The sequence below is a fragment of the Ochotona curzoniae genome, unplaced genomic scaffold (genome assembly GCF_017591425.1).
Source record: "Ochotona curzoniae isolate NIBS_2020 unplaced genomic scaffold, NIBS_Ocur_1.0 contig_4792, whole genome shotgun sequence".
Classification (NCBI taxonomy): Eukaryota; Metazoa; Chordata; class Mammalia; order Lagomorpha; family Ochotonidae; genus Ochotona; species Ochotona curzoniae.
Window position 1 is genome coordinate 8,885,372 of NW_024466389.1, and position 20,092 is coordinate 8,905,463.

At 50.3% G+C, this 20,092-nt stretch overlaps 1 protein-coding gene across 1 annotated transcript; it reads right to left on the reverse strand.

Moving 5' to 3' along the window:
* Window positions 1–571: 571 nt before the first annotated feature.
* Window positions 572–11,484, reverse strand: AGMAT (agmatinase). Its single transcript, XM_040987673.1, has 7 exons — window positions 11,213–11,484; window positions 9,517–9,719; window positions 6,978–7,026; window positions 4,552–4,747; window positions 3,265–3,444; window positions 1,736–1,820; window positions 572–645 (listed from the first exon to the last, which is right to left on the reverse strand). The coding sequence occupies exons 1-7, from the start codon at window positions 11,482–11,484 to the stop codon at window positions 572–574; spliced, it is 1,059 nt and encodes a 352-aa protein (XP_040843607.1).
* Between the last annotated feature and the right edge of the window lie 8,608 nt (window positions 11,485–20,092).

The following is a 20,092-nucleotide window of genomic DNA, read 5'->3' on the forward strand; positions in this document are numbered from 1 at the left end:
GCCCGAGCACTTAGACCCGCTGCTGCTGCTTTGCTAGGTGCATTAGCAGGGAGCGGGATCAGAAGCGGAGCAGCTGGGACTCACACAGGCTGTGGGCATTGTAAGCAACAGCTTCACACACCACAGTGTTGGCCCTGAAGCCTTTTAATTTATGCTCACAATGATCTGAAAACCTAGATGCAGCTCTGAGTTCCCCAAAGGGGCAGCTGTGTCAGTCCCCTAGCAATAGACTTCCTTCAGAAACATTTCATGCGTTGTATTTATTTCGGTCCTCTAGTCTTCAGATAACCTTGAATGACCTTCTTCCATCCTCTTTTCCTTCTCCTACCCTACCTAGCATGCGTCATCTGAGGGAGAAAGCAGTAGGAAGGCTTCCTTGGTTTTAATTCGGCTGCAACTCTGGAAATGTGAGCCTGCAGCTGAGAGTTCGCACGCCGATGGTCCAGCCAGTGGCAACATGTCCACCACGAGTTTCTGTTGGCACGAATTCCATGGGACTTACACTGCTAGTTCGTAACTTCTTGAGGGTTTGTTAGCAACACAGTCGGCTTCGTCTGGAGGCTCTTGCGACTCAGATGGTTGTCACTTTGGGGAGGGCACATAGCATCTCAAACAGCAAGTTGGCTGCCAGGAGTGCTGTGTTTCCTACAAAACAAACAAATAAACCAGCCTGCAGAGGCAGCTTGGTGCTTCTCCTGAACCGTAGCTTCCATTCCCCTCCCTGGCTTTCTGCCCCCACCAAGCATCACTGGAAGGAATATTCTAGAATGCAGAATGGCATGGGAGGAGTTTGATCCAGCAGTGAAGAGGCTGCCTGGGTTCCTCTCTCAGCTACACTCCCGATTCCAGCTTCCTGCTAATGGCCACCCTGGGCGGCAGCAGGGAACAGCACAGGGAGTTGGGCCCCTGCCACTCACACAGGAACCCTGCACTGAGTTGAGGCACCAACCCAGCCCAGTCGCAGCTGCTGGGGCCTCTCAAATGAGTACATCTTTGTGCACTCAAGCAAGACTCTTCCCAATGGAAAACTTACAATAATAGTGTGTCCCCTGGGCTGGCACCGTAACACAGCGGGTTAAGCCACCATGTGTAAAGCCAGCATTGCATACTGGAGTCTCTGCAACTCCACTTCTGATCCAGCTCCCTGCACATGCACCTGGGAAGGCAGCCAACGATGCGAGAGACCTGGATGGAGTTCCAGGCCCTTGGCTTCAGCCTGACCCAGCCCTGGCTGTTGTGGCATTTGTGGATTGAACCAGCAGTTTGGAAGCTCTTTCTCTCTGCCACTCTGCCTTTCAGATAAACCCTTAAAAAATAAAAATGGCATGACCTATACCAACTACCATACTAACTACTCTCAGTGGCTGGTGGGCCTAACTCTGTAAGCATTTCTATTTAATGGGCTACATCTGCTTATCCAGCTAACTCTATAAATAATACATATGCTTTGGAAATTCACTTCCCAGATACTGGCAGAGGACAGAACTCTGCCACCCTGTCTCCAGACCGACACTGACTGGTGGGGAAGCTCCTGACTTCACCACCTCCCAGGGGAGTCTTGGGACTAATTAGGTCACATCCGGGAGTGGTACACTAATGGGCTGCTTTTCTCCACCGTGAGACACTCAGCAGCTCCCCAGGGTGCGGAAGGCTAGCCCATCTGTTCTTTACACAGCAGGCAGAGGAGAAGCAACACAGCCGCCCATGGGTGGGACGGCGGCTGCGATCTACTCACCAGAAGGGTCATAGGGTGGTGAAACCTCCACAAGGTCGCAGCCCACCAAGTTCAGGCCTTGACATCCCCGGATGATCTCCAGAGCCTGTCCGAGATCAAGACGGAGTGCCCACACAGTCGTCAGTGGTGACCAGGGGCCGGCAGAAGCAGCCCCAGAGGCCCATCCGTGACAAACGGCCACCCGCCCTCCACCCAGTGAAGAACCACATACGGACTGCCAGCAACCACATACGCATCGGACTGCCAGACCTCCAGCCTAAGGAGGTGGGAGAGCCTTCCCCCAGGTGGGAACACTTTGCTCAAAGGACAGGACAAGTGCATGAGAAGGGACGGGATAATCCAGGCAGAGGGGAGAATGGAGGCAAAGACCCAATGATAGCAGAAATGCAGGAAGCTGGATGTAGCCAAGGGCAGGGTAAGTGAGGGGAGGAGCAGGGCCTTGTGTGAAAAAGGCCACCACCCCACAGGCAAGAAGCCCAGAGGGCTGATGCTAAGCAGAGGGATGAGAACTGTGGGAAATTCCTCAAGGCAGGGCAGGGCAGGTGTGGCAGCACTGAGGCACAGCAGGTCAAGCCAACACCTGCATACGGTTCCCCATATCAGAACAACAGTTCGAGTCCTGCCTGTCCCACTTCACTCCAGCTCCCTGCTGATGCACCTGGAAAGGTGGTAGAAAATGTCCCCTGCCAATCATGTGGAAGATCAAGATGTAATTGTTGGTCCTAGCTTCAGCCTGGCCCAGCCCTGACCACTGCAAACATTTGGGAGTGAGCCACTGGATAGATGATTCTCTCTCTCTGCCTTTTAAGTAAGCAAATGTGTGTGTGTATACAATAATAATAAAAAAAAGTTATTGATTTGTGTTGAAAAGTCAGATTTACAAAGAGAAAGCCACTAGGCTTTTGTGCTGTCCCCCGAAATATACTTTTTTTCTTAATGCCCCACTGTATGTGCTTTTTAAAAATCTAGCCCTAGGGCCCAGTGCAGTAACCTAGTAGCTAATGTCCTCACTTTGCATGCGCCAGGATCCCATATGAACGCCGGTTCTAATCCCCAACGGGCCTGCTTCCCATCCAGCTCATTGCTTGTGGCCTGGGAAAAGCAGCAAAGGATGGCCCAAGTGCTTGGGCCCCTTCACCCACATGGAAGACCCAGAGGAAGCTGCAGGCTCCTGGTTATGGGCTGGCCAGCTCCAGTCATTGATGCCATTTGGGAAATGAGCCGGCAGATGGAAAACCTCTGTCTATCCTTTCTGTAACTGCCATTCAAAGAAAAATTAAATATTGTCTCCATGAACTGACTATTGATAGACAGAGGCAAGGAGACCAAATGAAGCAGTGTATCCTAGAGAGGAGAGAGGCCCTTGCCCAGAGCAGGCCCCCCTCAGTAAGGGAATCTTCAGACCTACACTTGGCTCTGGGGACAGACCCTCAGTGCCCAGGTGCTCTGCTTTGAAACTCCAGCCCTGGTTCCTCCCAAGTCACAGGAGATTGCGGTATGAGGTGTCCCCACCGATGGAGCTTTCTTACCTGGCTGGGGGTGAGCCCTGCGATCTCGGGGGTTCCCGTCCCTGGGGCGTAGGCGGGATCCAAGGCATCGATGTCAAAGCTGAGGTACATGGGTTTGCCGCCCATCTGCTGCCTGACTTCCGCCATCAGAGGGACCAGCGACTTCATCCAGCAGTCTTCAGCTAGAACCACCCGGAAGCCCTGGGGAGGAAGGGGTGGAAGGGCTGGAGGCCAAGGCCATGGGGAGGCAACCGCAGTGCCCATGGTGCAGGCGACGCCGGGCGGGGCCCCGTGGGAAGGAGGAGCAGGGAGCAGACGGCAGCTCCAGCCAGCCTCTTCCAGGCATTGGGCCTTTCCACCAAGCTCTTGTCCACTGTGTTCCCCAGGGAGTATGTGCTAGTAGCTATGAGGAGGAGGAGGAAGAGGCAGGCAGCAGCTTAGCGTGAGTGCTTGGCACAGTGGGACACACACTTCCCACACCGAGAAGGCCCGGGCTCCAGGTCCCTGTTCCGCCTTTTTTAACGTCCATTTAATAAGAAGTTAAGTTTGATTTATTTATGTAAAAGGTAGAGTTACAGAGAGGGATCTTCCATCCACTGGTTTACCCCCAGCTGGCCACAATGGCCAAGAGTCAGGAGCTTCTCCCGGGCCTGCCACATGAGTGGCAGGGGCCAAGCACTTAGGCCATCTTCTGTTGTTTTCCCAGGCACGTTAGCAGGGAGTTGGATTGGGATTGGAAGGGGAGCAGTCAGGACTCGAACCAGTGCTCATGAGATGCTGACATCACAGGCGGTGACCTATCCTATTGTACCACAGCACTGGCCCACTTCTGATCCAGCTTCCCACAAATGCACACCCTGTAAGGCAGCCAGCAATGTAATGTAATGGCCCCTGCTCCCCACGTGGGAGATGGAGATTGAGATCTTGGCTTCTGACTCTGGCCTGGCCATGCCCTGGCTGTGAACCAGCACATGAATGAATTCTGTCTCGCTGCTTTCCAAATAAAATGATAACAAATGTAAGAGTTTCTAAGACAGTAGCAAGTCCCCTTAAGTTCAGATTCACTCCTACTTTTCCAAGCTAACAAAGGCCAAGAGGTGGGCTGCTCTGTGCTGGTCTCCGTGCCCCGGCTACAGACCTCATCCACCTCCTCACTCTTGGCTCCACTCAACCATCTTGCTGCAAACTCAGCCTCTCATCCCCCTCCTTCTGCACTCGATTAGTAACCCCTGGAATCCACAACAGCCACAGCAAGTGGTAGAGAGAAATGTCTTTGAGGGGCAGAGGGCAGGGAACTCCAAGTATCACCTGGCTCCTGTTGTATCTGTAGGGGTCCAAGGTCATGGAGGAGCCCCGGATGCCGATCTGCACCACACGCCGACAGTCCAGGAGGCCCTCGTCCACGCACCGGCGGAATGGCGTCCCATGGTACAGCTTCTCTCCCAGGGCCTTGTCGGCTGTGTCCGTGTGCGCATCCACGTGCAGCAGCCCCACGGGGCCATGCCTGGTGATGAGCAGGAACCTCAGAGCTCAGGGACCTGACCTCCCAACAGGGCCCTAGCACAGCAGTCCACAGGCCACCAAGAGGGAAGAGCTGGCAGCAGTCAGCCGCCAGGCAAGTGGCTTCTGTCTTCCTATTCCAGAAGTAAAGCAGCAAAAAACACAAGGGCCTTGGCTGCCTCTGGGCACCCAGCATCCAGAATTGGCTTCCCTTATAGAGCACAAGGGGCAGGAGTGAGGCACAGAGACTCAGAGATGAGTTTGGCTAAAGGCTGGACCAACAACCTAGCCCTTTTCTCTAGCTGTGACACCAGGGAGCAGCTCTGACCCAGCTCTGTCTCCATAAACTCCATCAAGCCCTGCCAGCTACAACCCAGTGTAAACATTGCAACCAACCCAACTGGAGGCCAGCATCCCTGTGTCCACCTGTCCCCAACCAGCATTTGCCTTGCTTATATGCAGAGCCTGCAGCTGCCTCCCCATCTTGGCCCTTCAATTGCTTCCCAAAGGAAGGCAGCCAGAGTGGCTGCAGCTCTAGCTGAGTGCCAGCACTGAGCAGTCTTTTCACTATCTGGGAAGACAGCCCTCGCAGGAGAACACAACCCTTCAGCAAGCTCCTCTGCAACACTTGTGTATTTGTCTTTGTTTTGGAAAAAGGAGCAGGTGTTTGGGCGCAGCACATGAGGCTGCCACCAGGGACACCTACTTCCATACTGAGGTCAAGTCCCACTTCCGACACAACTTCCTGTTTGTATGCCTGAGAGGCAGTGGATAATGGCCCAAAACCTTGGGACCCTGCACGCATATGGGAGACCCAAAAGAAACTCCTGGCTCTTGGAGGAGTGAACCAAAAGATGGAAGATCTTTCTCTCTCTCTTTCTTCCTGGAAATCTGCCTTTCCAATAAAAAGAAATAAATCTAGAAAGAGAGAGAGAGAGATGAAGAAAGGAAGCCAGCAGATGATTTCTGCCCCAGTTGTTTGGCCTTTCAAATCAATCAATCAACTTATGAAACATTCATGCAAAATGGAATTAAAAGATACATTTATTTTCAGTAAAAACAATTTTGAAATCAATGCATATGGGAGTCTTCAAAAAGTTCACAGAAAACAAAAAAGCAAGGATTTTGCACCAAAATAAATGCATTGTGTCACTCATTCTCCCTGCATTTTATGAAATGCCTTTCTACTGGGAAGGCAAAACCGGAGTGAGGGAGAGTTGTGCCTTCAACGGGGCTCATCTTCCACAAACAGAGGTGCTGCCAACACCGAGCCTGCACAGCCAAGCAGATCCAGGGCAACAGAAGGGACCAGAGGCGCTCCTAGACACGGTGTGGGTATCAAGCCAGTGACTGACAGAGACACCTGGAGGGCGACCTTCATTCCGACTCACAGTCAGGAATAATCTTTCATTCCCAGTAACAGAAGCCTGTCACCGGCTGGTATCCAGTGGCAAGCAACTCACGCCCACACTCCTGCTTTTTTGTTTTTTGTTTTTTTTTTTTCTTTGAGAGAGAGAGACGGAGACCACACTCCTGCTTTTCTGTTTTTTTTTTTTTTTTTTTCTTTGAGAGAGAGAGATGGAGAATTAGAGAGAGGTCTTCCACCTGTTGATTCACTCCCACAATAGTCAGAGCTGGACCAGTCCTAAGCAAGAGACAAGAGCTTCTTCTGGGTCTCCCACCTGGGTGCAGGGGCCCAAGACCTCAGGCCATCTCCTGCTGCCATTCTCATCACAGTAACCAGGAATCGGATTGGAAGGGAGCAGCCAGAATTCAAACCAATGCCCACGTATGATGCTGGGAGTGCAGGTGGCACCTTCTATGCCACAGCACTGGTCCCATTCCTGCGTTATTAAACCTCAGTAGGTCAAGCCCCTTAGAAATTACATTTTTGGGAACCAGTGCAATGGCTCAACTTGCTAATCCTCCACATGCAAGCACCAGCATCCCATATGGGCACCAGTTCATGTCCTGGCTGCATCACTTTCTATCTAGTGCCCTACTTACAGCTTAGGAAAACATCAGAGGATGGCCCAAAGCCTTGGGACTCAGTACCTGTGTGGGACACCCAGAAGCAGCTCCTGGTACCCAGCTTCAGATTGGCTCCGCTCTGGCCATTACAGCCATGTAGGGAGTGAACTAGCAAATGGAAGATCTTTCTCTGCATCTCTCCTTCTCTCTGCAAATCTGCCTTTCCAATACAAATAATGAAAAAGAAAAAAAAACAAACTTACTTTTCTGCCATCGCTTGTAAAATGGGATACGTGATTGTGTGATCTCCACCTGCAAAGAGGAAAAAAGAAAACATGGAACGTGGATAAGGTGATTCCCTAGTACAATCTTAAATCCACCCAACTGGACTGAAAGAACAAAACCATAAGAGCAGACACTGGCGCAGCAGTGAGTCCGGGCTGCTAGACTTCCCCCCAGCTCCCTGCAGCAGAATGGCCCAAGTGCTTGGGCTCCTGCCATCGTGTGGGAGACCTGGCTTTGACTTGGCCCAGCCTTGGCTGTCATGGCCATTTGCAGAGTAAGCCAACAGGTAGATGGAAGATCTCTCTGCTCAGAAATCCAATGTTCAAAATCAGAATTTTTTTTTAAGATTTGTTGACTTTTTTTTATTGGAAAGGCAGATTTACAGAAAGAAGGAGAAACAGACAGAAAGATCTTCTGTCTGCTGATTCACTCCCCAAGTGCCCACAATGGCCAGAGCTGAGCCGATCCAAAGTCAGGAGCCAGGAACTTCTAGGTCTCCCACCTGGGTGTGGGGTCCCAAGGCTTTAAGCCATCCTTCTCTGTTTTCCCAGGCCACAGGCATGGAGCAGCTGGGATACAAACTTGCCCATATAGTATCCTGGTGGATGCAAGGCAAGAATTTAGCCACTAGGCTGTCATGCCAGGCCCCAGTATAATTTTTTTTTAAGATCTATTTTATTTATTTGAAAAGCAAAGTTTTATACAGAGAAGAAATAGAGAATTTCCAACTGCTGGTTTACTTCCCAGATGGCCACAACAGCTGGGGTTGAACTGGGCAGAAGCCAGGAGCTTCTTCTGGGTCTTCCACATAGGTGCAGGAGCCCAAGCAATCAGACCATCTTCCACTGCTTTCCCAGGTACACTAGCAGGAAACTGGATCAGAAGTAGAACAGCCAGGACCTGAAATGGCACATGTATAGGATGCTGGCACTGCAGGCACTGCAAACAGTGGCTTAACCAGGTATACCACAATGCTGGCCCCAAAATCAATACGTTTTTGGTACAAGAATTTTGAAAACTAAAGTCAGTGCAGTGGGCCAGCACTTAAGACCCTGCCCAGGACACCTGCATATCCTATCAGAGTGCCCGGGTTCAAGGCCTGGCTCTGCTTCCAGTCCTAGCTTCCTACCAGAGCATACTCCAGGAGGCAACACGTCATGAATGAAGTAGTCGGTTCCCACCACCTACTCGGAGACCCAGATTGAGTCCCAAGTTCCTGGTTCCATCCTGGTCCAACCATGGCCATGGCAGGTATCTGGAAGTGAACCAGTGAATGGGAAATCAAGCTTTCTCACTCTCTCTTTCTGTCTTTCAAATAAACAAACAAAATTTAAGTCAATGTAGAAAGAAAAATCATGATCAGCAAAATCATCTAATTGTTTTAGAGAGATGCATCAATAATTACGATGTTCTAAGCTATGTGGGAGCCTGACCCCAAAGGAAAAGGCAGTAATGCTTCATTGCTCTCATAGATATATAGATATATACACATATATATGACAAGCAATAGAAATAACATCACATTTATTTTTCTTTCTTCCAATGAAGATGGTTAAAAAAAAATGCCTTTTGACTTCCAACATTCTTGACATCCCTTCCATCTTACACTAAGCCACGTGCCTCACATGCAATCCCGCCTGGCTCACGGGCCAAGCTAATGCTGAATGTTAATGATCCTTTCCCCCAGGGATTGAAAAGAACTAATTAGAATGTTCTCATTCTAGGCTGGCATCATGGCATCAAAGCAGATTAAACCACAATCCTCATCACTGGCATCCCAAATTGGAGAGCCAGTTCCAGGACTGGGCAGCTCCACTCTCAATAGAGCGAATGAGCCTAGAAAATCAGCAGATGGTGGCTCAAGTACTTGGGCCACTGTTGCCCATGTAAGAAGCTTGGATGGAATTCCAGGATCCTGGCTTTGACCTGGCCCATCCCTGCTGTTATAGACATTTCAACCAGTATGTGGGCAGATGGGAGATCTGTCTTCTTCTTTCTCTCTCATTCTGTCTTTCAAATAAATACATTTCCTTTTAAAAGATGTTCTCTTTCTTTTTCCCTGCTGTAAACACTATTTTCAATTAACCTACAGCAAATTGAAGATATTGGTATGCAACGATATCCATTTTTTTGATGGTTTATTTTTCATGTACTTGAAAGGCAGTGCAAGAGAGAGACAGAGATCTGGCAGGCACTGAGTCACTCCCCAAATGCCTGCAACAGCCAGGCTGAGCCAGGCTTCAAGCCAAGAGCACAGAACTTCCCTGGGGCAGGCAGGGGGCCCAAGTCCTAGAGCCGCCACTTGCTGCTTTGAGAGTGCAATTAGCAGGAAGCTGGATCAGAAGTGAAACAGCTAGGATTCAAACTGCACTCTACACAAGATGCAGGCATCCCAGGGGGGCTATAAGCATACTGCCCACCCCGATCTCCATCTCCCTGGTGGTCAGCCTTGAAGATGCAGGTGTACTCAAGCTCACAAATGTGGAGGACCACACTTGGCTGGCAAGGGGCCATTACCCAGAGTCAGAGGAACACAGCCAGCGGCAACAATTTTCTGGTAGGCCTCTCGGATGAGCCGGCAGCTGTCCTGAAGGTTGTAGAGATTGACATGCACGTCGCCCAGGTCGGCGACCATGAGGGACTGGAAGGGGAGGGCACCGGTGCTGGGGTTGACTGTCCTCAACATCACAGATTCCTCCCGGATGCGTCGGGGGCCGAATCTGCAGGAAGAAGATACCGGCATCAGGCACCTGCAGACACTGTCAGGGTCCCCAGGCCAAGGTTGCTCAGCTTTGGCTCTGTTGCCATGGGGCAGGAGACTCCTGGAGACTGCTAGGCAGTACCATCCCAGGCCATACCCCCATGAGGTCACCAACACCTGTCCCCAAGCTGTGACAACCAATACTGCCTCCAGACAGAACCAGATGTCCCCTGGGCCCAAAAGCCACACCCCTCCCCTGAGAAGCACTGAGCTGGGCTGTATATTAAAAAAATGAGGACCTGATGTGGTGACCTAGCAGCTAAAGTCCTTGCCTTTCATGTGCTGGGATTCTATATGGGCACCGGTTCTAGTTCAGGCAGTTCCACTTCCCATCCAGCTCCCTGCTTGAGGCCTGGGAAGTCAGCTGAGGACAGCCCAAAGCCTTGGAACCCTGCACCCACGTGGGAGACCTGGAGGAGGCTCCAGGTTCCTGGCTTCAAATCAGCACAGTACCAGCTGTTGCAGCCGCTTAGGGAGTGAATCATCAGACAAAAGATCTTCCTTCCTTCCTCTCTGAATATATGCCTTTCCAATAAAAATAAATAAATCTCTTTTTAAAGTAATAAATAAAAAATAGATGAAAGGCATCATTTTAAATTTTATTTGTGGGCCCAGTGTGTCCTCGCTTTGCCTGTGCCAGGATCCCATGTGGTCACCGGTTGATATCCTGGCTGCTCTACTTCCCTTACAGCTCCTTGCCTGTGGTCTAAGGAAGCAGTCCAGGACAGCTCAAAGCCTTGGGCCCCGGTGTGGAAGACACAGAAAAAAGTCTGCATTTGAAAGAGCAAGAGAGCCAGACAGAGAATCTTTCAGCCCTTGGTTCATTTCCCAAGTGGCTGAAACAGCCAGAACTGTCAGGCTGATGGCAGGAGCCTGGTGGAGGCTGAACAGGAGTTTCCTACATGGATGGCAGGGTCTCACCACTTGAGCCATTATGTGCAACCCTGCCCCCCAGGATACTTTCACAGGAAGCTGAACTGGAAGCAGAGGTGCCAGAACTTGAGCTGGGATGTAGGCATACTAGGCAGTGGATTGACTCACTGTGCCATGACACCTGTCTCACCAAGCACGGCTTTAGCAGCCCACTCATCATCAATTGAAGAAATGGCCTCATCAATTTCTTCATCTCTAAAGATATAATAAAGCTGTGCGCCTGATGCTGCCGTTGCGAGAGACGAATGACCCAGGCAAAGTTCCCCGCATCTGGCAGACCTTCAATCCACAATGACTTTCCTAAACCAGAGCAGTACGGTCAGCGGCAGGGCAGCTGAGCTGAATCACAAATCCTCCACGCGCAGCGCAAGCACATGCCACTATAACACCGGCTAGGACGCACAACTCCCCCGTGCGTGGGCCCGCGGCCGGGCTGCAGCTCAGGACTCCCAAATTCCTACGGATGAGAGCCGCCCACGCCTCTCTCTGCATCCTTCACCCTGGTCCTTCACGCCTTACCTCGCCCCCGGCCGATTGGAAGTCCCAATGTCCAGCGGCACCCCGATGAAGGCGGCGTCCAGGCCCTCGGGGGAGGTCTGCAGGGGCAGCCGCATCATGGAGCAGACGCCCACCGAGCGGGCCACGACCTCGGAGCTGGGGGGCAGGTTCCGGGGGCCATCAGAAGCCCGGCGACTGGAGCTATACCTGGGGTGGCAGGGTCCCGCGGCGGGACGCACGTCCACGCGGGCCCTCAGTCCGCGGGCTGAGCCGGACGCCAAAAGCCGCAGCATGCCGATGGCAGCCCCCAGGGTCCAGCCGCGTGTGCCGCCAGGGTTCAAAGGGCAGAGGCGGCATGGGGATCCAGGGCGGGGGTGGGATCAGAGGAGGAGCTCTGGGACGCACGCTCTCCCCACGGCCCTCTGCGGACTTCAGCCCTGGACTCCCAGCTTCTGAGCACCCCCATTGTTTAAGGTATGCCTTGAACCCTAACCCAGCCCTTGGCAGCCTCTTCTGAGTTTCATTTTCAAAGGTGGGAAGATTTGGAAGCTAAAGACCTTCCTTGAAGCCACAGAAATGACAAATGCATTTTTAATTTTGAAATAATAATAATGCATTCAAGAAATGCCTACAGCGGGACTCTCTAAATGTTCTTTTTAACAACCTATTTAAAAGGCGAGTTGGAGGGCTTGGGGTGGTGGCCTAGCAGCTAAAGTCCTCTCTTTGAAAGCACCCGGATCCCATATGGGTGCGGGTTCTAATCCCAGCAGCCCCATTTCCCATCCAGCTCCCTGCTTGTGACCTGGGAACCCTGCATCCACGTGGGAGACCTGAAAGGGCTCCTGGCTTCGGATCAGTTCAGCTCTAGCCACTGCAGCCGCTTGTGGAGTGAAACAGAGGATGGAAGACCCTTCACTGTGTAAACCTGACTTTCTCATAAAAATAAGTAAAGCTTTTTAAAAAGTGGGGGTGGGGGACACAAAACAAAACCTGACAGTTATCCATGACATTAGCATGGAAATTGAAATCAGGGGGGAAAAAGCCAAGGAACAGGCCCCCACCCCACAGGGGAGGCTCTGGGTTCAATCCCCAGCTTGGCGTCTGACTCCAGCTTCTTACAGCTGTGGGCCCTGGCAGGCAGTGATGGTGAGTTTAACTAGGTTGCAGACATTAGCATGGGAGATCCAGCCTGAATATGCAGCTCCCTGCTGATGGCCCGGGAAAGCAACAGAGGCTGCACCAATGAGGGAGACCCTGGGTCCTGGCTTCAGCATGGCTTACCTCCAGACATTTTAGTTTGGGGGGTGAACCAGTGTGTGGAAGATTGCTTTTTCTTTGTTGCTCTACCTTTCAAATAAAAGTAACCTGAAGAAGGAAGGAAGGAAGGAAGGAAGGAAGGAAGGAAGGAAGGAAGGAAGGAAGGAAGGAAGGAAGGAAACATTAATTAGCAAATTAACTCTGGTTTCATCAGCGTTCTCCCAATCGTTGACGACACTCTGCCCCCTCCCTTCTCCCAGGTCCAGGGTGGAGATGCTGTGAGCCTCCCCTGACCACCGTGTTTCTCTTTGATTTGCTGTCTGTGCATTTTCATTCTATTAATTTCATAATGTGTTTGTTTAGCAGAAAGGTATTCCATGTTTTTATTAAGAGGGAAAATGCCCATCTGAATAGAGGAGTCTGGGTGTTTAGTAATTCATGCTGTGGGCGACACCAGACCCCAAGTGTTTCACACCAGCCTCCAAGGGGGTGGGCAGGGGAAATCTTCCCCCCACGTTTGAGCAAGCAAGACAGATAAAACACTCCATGTGCTATACTGGATGGTCCCTGGTTGAGGTCCCTTGGCCAGTTGTGACTGCTAGCATATCTTGTTACAAGTTGTTTGATGGTTTCTCATCTGCATCTGAGTTGCTGTCTGCATATACAGGAGCCCAAGGTGCTGGTGTGTCTCAGCTCAATAAATTCCCAATTAGTGTTAACATTATTTACCCAGCATCCTGATGGTGTCATCACTGCAATGCCCAGCATGTTAGCATGACTTATAACCCGAGGCACCACTGCGCTGACATCCAGTCAGGGAAGCTTGATTAGCATGGCAACCCAAGCAGTGTGGCCTTCCAGCATGTGAGATGTGTGTGTCCCAAGCTTCGTCTAAATGGCTGTGTCTAGGGCCCACCCCTATGATGCTCTCAGTGGTGCACCCCATCCAGTCCCCACAGAAACAACCACTAATGGTGTTTTAGAGTCTGAATAGGGTCCATAAGTGAGGGTTGAGTTGTTCCTGGTTTCAGCCTGGCATAGCCATGGCTGTTGTGGGCACTTGGGGGAGTCAAATCAGCTGGCTCCATCTCCCTGCCTTGCAAACAGGTAAATAACTAAAACAAACAGAAAAAAAAAAACCCCACTAGTCTTTATTGCATGTCACTTCAAGCATATAACCTAACATTAAACAGTAGCATTCCCAGCAGAGATCTATTAAAGGTATTTTATTTAGGAATTTCATGTCAACTCAACATTTAATGCTTTCCCCCAACACTTTGATTTTATTGTTCAAAGCCACAACCATAAACGTGTGGAAAATGCCATTTGTCCACCAAATCTCTGACAGCCATCCCTAGATCCCCACCATCATTGTTTCCTCTGTGTGCCTAACAAGGAAAAGGGGCGGGGCGGGGGAGGGCGCTGCTATTGTAAATGACAACTTCAGCCTCCAAGGGCCGTGCGTTGCAAGGAAGTAGTAAAAGTGTTGTGAGTGAGTGAATGATTGGCCAACTCTTCAGGAACCACAGAGAGCAGCCCTGCCATGACAATGTCAATCAACAAGCGTGATAGCCAAAGAACGTGGGAGAACGCCACCTGCCCTCTAAGCCAGGTGGAGGCCCAGGGATTCCCCAGGAGGTCAATGCTTTGAACATGCCTGTGCTTGGGAAAGTTTGACCATGGCCTTGCAGCAACTCCAGCCTCAGCAACATGAGTAGAAGGGGACTTTCTGGGACATTCCATCGGCCTGGTTCCATCTGCTTTGCTTTCTTTGTCCCCTAGGGACAGTTACTTTCTTTCCAGAACATCTCACAAGAGGCTCCACAGCTTCAAGTTTCTGTTATCTCCCACACTGCCGCCTGGGGGAACTGGCTTCCAGTGTGCAATTTTTTAGAAACAAACCACATGCAAACCGTAATATTGTGAACACTTTCATCAGTGAAGGGGGGAAGTGCTCAGTGATACTTGTTAGAGTTTGGAAGACTATTCAGAACTGCAACAATAGGCCCAGGGGTGTGGTAGTGCAGATGGAGTGGGCTCAGCTCAACCGTGTGACAAGTGGGAATTTATATCCATGGGTCAGCGGATGGGAAATGGCCAAGGGAAAGCACCAAGACGACCTTGGGAGTCTGACTACACGGGATTCTTGGTGCAAACAGTAAGGGTGAGTGGAAAAATGGAGGATGAGGAACTGGTCAGCTCTGCAGGAGGATTGGCTCCCACGGGTCGGGAGCTTTTGTGAAACTGACTTTATTCAGACTGTGTGTATAAACACGTGCACCTGTGGACAACTGGCCAGTTCTTCAGTCAACAGGGCATTGTACGCACATACGCATACGGGGCTGCCTCCAGCAATGACGTCATAGTAAAACCTAGGTGATAACAGAGAAATTACCTGAGCAGGAGTCTGCCTGGCTTGTCACAGGAACATCTGGAGCCTGACCCATCCCACTGTTTTCTCATCCACAGGCCAAGTGGTTGGCCCTGTCTGCCTCTGCAGTCTAAAAGGAGCCCCTGCCCCACCCCGCCCCGGCAAGAGAAAAGGAGATCAGCCATGGCGAGATGAACCCAGTGAGCGCAGAGGACCATGACTCTGTAGTTTAGGGTCAAGCCAGGAGAGAGCACAGAAAAATCCGGCTTAATCATCTGACAAAGAAGCCAATCTGAAGCCAGGAGCTTCTTCTGGGGTTTCTCATGTGGATGCAGGTCCCAAGCTTTGGCGCTATCTTCCATGGCTTTCCCAGGCCACAGACTGGGAGCTGGATGGGAAGTGCAGGAGCCAGAACACACAACGGTGCCCACGTGCAATGCTGGCTCTTGCAACATGAGGATGTATCCGCTGAGCCATAAGTCGTTATTTCTTTTCTTTTCTTTTTTTTTTTTTAAGAGCTATGTATTTTTGGGCCCGGCATGGTGGCCTAGTGGCTAAGGTCCTTGCCTTCAACACACTGGGATCCCATATTGGCGCCGGTTCTAATCTCGGCAACTCCACTTCCCATCCAGCTCCCTGCTTGAAGCCTGAGAGGGCAGTAGACGTCAAAGCCTTGGGACCCTGCACGCGCATTGGAGACCTGGAGGAAGTTCCTGGCACCTGGCTTCGGCTTGGCGCGGCACCAGCTGTTGCGGTCACTTGGGGAGTGAATCATTGGACAGAAAATCTTCCTCTCTGTCTCTCCTCCTCTCTGTATATCTGAATTTGCAATTAATAAAAAAGAGTTACTTATTTTTATTGGAAAGGCGGATATACAGAGAAGAGGAGAGACAGAGAGAAAGATCTTCCATCCGATGATTCACTCCTGAAGTGACTGCAGTGGCAGAAGCTGGAAGCCCAAGCACCAGGACCATCACCCCTGCCTGCCATGGTGTGCAGGTAGCTGGAGCCAGAAGCTAAACCCTGGAAGTGAAGCCAGGACCCCCAACCTGGGACTTGTACCTGCTGTCTAAAGTGGATCCAGTCCTAGGGAATGGAGCTGTGAAACCTGTAGGATGGGACACAACGTCCAGGCAGATGGCATGGGGGTTAGCTTAAACAGCTGGTGTCTGCAGAGACACATCAAGTGGCACAGTATGGACAAGCCCCATGTGATAGGAGGACATAGTATTCTGCAAGTAGGGAAGGTAAGGAGTTTTCTCCCTTAATAAAAACAGATCGGTAATAAACATGCGTTGTACCAAGGAAATGTCCACCATAATCTGCTCCTACCCAATTAGTTACATTCCAACACATGTGAGCCTTTTGTAAGAAAAAAAAAATATATATATATATATATATTTATTGCAAAGTCAGACATACAGGGAGGAAGATCTTCTGTCCGATGATTCACTCCCCAGGTGACCGCAATGGCCGGTGTTGTGCCGATCCAAAGCCAGGAACTTCCTCCCGGTCTCCCACGTGGTTGCAGGGTCCCAAGGCTTTGTCTTCCACTACCCTCCCAGGCCACACCAGGGAGCTGGATGGGAAGTGGAGCTGCTGGGATTAGCAGGATCCCGGTGCATTCAAGACAAGGACTTTAGCCACTAGGCCACTGTGCCAGGCCCACATGTGAGCCTTTTTATAAAAAAAAAATACATTTATTTTTATTGGAAAGGCAGATTTACAAAGAGAAGGAGTGACAGAAAAATATCCTGCATCTGCTGATTCACTCTCCAAGTGGCGCCAATGGCTGGAGCTGAGCCAATCCAAAGCCAAGAGTCAGAAGCTTCTTCTGGTTCTCCCATGCGGGTGTAGGGTCCAAAGGCTTTGGGTCATCAAAGAGAGATTGTTCATCTGCTGGTTTACTCTCTAAATGGCCACGACAACAGGAGCTGAGCCAATCCCGAGCCAGGAAACAGGAGCTTCTTTCACATCTCCCATACTGGTGCAGGATCTCAAAGCTTTGGGCCATCTTCCACTCGCTCCACTTCTGCTCCAGCTTCCTGTTACTGTGCCTGGGAAAATAGCAGAAGATAGTTCAAGAGCTTGGACCCCTACATTCATGTGAGAGACTTGGGAGAAGCTTCCAAGCTCAGCTCTGCCTATTGTGGCCATCTGGGGAGTGAACCAGCCAAGGGAAGCGTGTTCCCTCTCTGTTTTAACCCTCTCAGATAACTAAATCTTTATGAAATACACCGTGGAAATCCTTAAGATAAGCTTCTTCAGAAAGTTTTCTACAGATGTTGCTCCAGCCAGCAGAGCCAGTAACGTGGTCAGGGAGAGGGTCTGGGATGAAGCACTGACAGCAGAGCAGTGATGGTGGAAGTCTCTGTGAAGTCTTGCTCTATTGCTCCTTCACCTCTCCTATACGCTCTTTCCCCCCACATCTTCATGTAACAGATATCGGACAGATGAGTCCAATTAGTCTAGGTGTTTTTAGCCACAAGCCCAGTTCCTGTTCCTGCCCAGGCTAACCAGCACTATTCAACTCCTTAGCCCACAACAAGATGTAATTTACATACCACAAACCCATGATTTTATTTTATTTTTGAAATGCAGAGAGAGAGAGAGAAACACACACAGAGAGACAGAAAGGGGCTGGTGCAATAGCTCAACTACCTCATCCTCCACCTTGAAGCACTGGCATTCCATATGGGTACAGGTTCGTGTCCAGGCTGCTCCACTTCCCACCCAGCTCCCTGCTTATGGCCTAGGAAAGTGGAGTATGGCCCAAAGCCTTGGAACTCCACATTCATGAGGGAGACCTGAAAGCGGCTCTTGCCTTCACATTGGCTCAGCTCCAGCCATTGCAGCCACGTGGGGAGTGAACCAGTGGACAGAAGATCTTTCTATCTGTCCTTCTCTGTAAATCTGTCTTTCAAATAAAAATAAATAAATCTTGGGCGCGGCGCGGTGGCGCAAGTGGTTAAAGGTCCTCGCCTTGCACGCCCGGGATCCCATATGGGCGCCGGTTCTAATCCCGGCAGCCCCGCTTCCCTTCCAGCTCCCTGCCTGTGGCCTGGGAAAGCAGTCGAGGACAGCCCAAAGCTTTGGGAACCTGCACCCGCGTGGGAGACCCAGAAGAGGCTCCTGGCTTCGGATCGGCATAGTATCGGCCCGTTGCGCCCACTTGGGGAGTGAATCATCGGACGGAAGATCTTCCTCTCTGTCTCTCCTCTCTGTATATCCGCCTTTCCAATAAAAAAATAATAAAAATAAATCTTTAAAAAATAAATAAATAAATAAATCTTAGAGAGAGAGCCTGGTGTGATAACATAGTGGCTAAAGTCTTTGCCTTGCACATACTGGGGGTCCCATATGGGTGCTGGTTCATATACTGGCTGCTTCACGTCCCTTCCAAACCCCTGCTTGTGGCCTGGGAAAAGCAGCCGAGGACAGCCCAAACCCTTGGACCCTGCACCCACACAGGACACCCAGAAGAAGCTCCTGGCTCCTGGCTTCAGACTGGCTCAGCTCCAGCCATGGCGGTCACTTGGGGCGTGAATAGCAGCACATGGAGGATCTTTCTGTCTCTCCTTCTTCCGAAAATCTGTTTTTTTCAATAAAAATAAGAGAAAAAAAGAGAAAGAGAGCAGGGATAGAGCCTGCCAAATGCCCTTCAAAATGCAGGGCATTTGAAGCCAGGACAGCCGGCAGACTTCCTTATTTATTTGTTTCATAATGGCCACCCTGTTGTTTTTTTAAATTTACATCCACTCACTTATAAATGTGTACTTTAACCATTTTTATTAACCTTGTGCAACTATCACCACAACCACAACCAGGTTTTAGAGCAGTTGTATCATCCCTAAACCTTTTCTCCTTCCTATAAACAGTTTTTTTTTTTTAACTAAAGAGTGCATTTTTGTGGTTCATGAGAATCAGAAATAACAACTTCCAGAAATTTCCGTTTTCTCTGGTCTTCACTTGCTGATGACAGGCAAGAAGAAGCTGCTGAAGTCAACAGGTCTAAGAAGAAAAACCCGTAGGCTGAGCAACAGCTGTTTAGTTGTTTGCTCAAAATAGTTCATTTCATCCACTCAGCTTTTACTAAGAGTCAGCCAAGTGGCACTTGGCGATTTAGTTATGAGGGACATAAAAGACGGGGTCACAGATGTCTTCCTGCAAGTCGCAGCACCCCAATCTAACTTAAAATATCCAATGATCTGAGAATATTGTGTTGTTTCAGGCTGGAGTGATATTTGAACTTCAGCTTCCAAAAGATGAAGAAATGGAGGCTGCATTTACTTTCCCACTGAAGATAACCAAAATCTGGACCAAAAAAAGTTTCGGGCATGGGCAACTGGCCCAGGGTTTAAGTTGCTGCTTGCACACCAGCATCTGATGTTGCAGTACCTGGTTTGAGTCCCAGAGTCCCCACCGTTGATCTAGTTTCCTGCCAGTGAACACAGTGGGTGACACCAGATGATGGTTTAAGTTGGGTCCCTTCCACCACCCTCTTGATATACCTGCATAGAGTTCTGGGCTCCAGGCCTCAGCCTGACCCATCCCTGGCTATTGCAGGCATTCATAGAGTAAACCAGCAGATCTTTGTCCACATTTACAATACAATGAAAGTCACTTTTTAAGATTTATTTATTGGAAAGCCAGATTTACACAGTGAAAGAGAGACAGAGAGGAATATTTTCCATCTGCTGGTTCCCCCCCGCCCCCCAGGTAACTGCAACAGTCGGCGCTGAGCCAATCCGAAGCCAAGAGCTTCTTCTGGGTCTCCTAAGCAGATCCAGGGTCCCAAGCTTTGGTCCGTCCTCGACTGCTTTCCCAGGCCACAAGCAGGGAGCTGGATGGGAAGTTAACCAGCCAGGATATGAACCAGCACCCATATGGGATCCCGGGCGTGCAAGATGAGGACTTTAGCTACTGGGCTACCACACCGGGTCCAACTTGTTTTTTAATTTTAATGATTTTTTTTCAGACACTGGGCATCAGGGCCCAAAGGACACTGGTCCCTGAAAAAAAGAAAACATTACATAATGTGAAGCGTGAGAGTGCAAGTTCTAGCTGCTTCACTTCTGATCCAGCTTCCTGCTAACATGCCTGAAAAAGCAGAGAAAGGTGACTGAAGTGCTTGAGTCCTTTCACCCGCATGGGACTCACAGAGATGCACCTGGCTCCTGGCTTCAGACCAGCCCAGCTCTGTTCACTGTTGCCAATTGGGGAGTGAACCTGCTCTCTTTCTGTAGCTCTGCCTTTCACAAGTAATTTAAAAA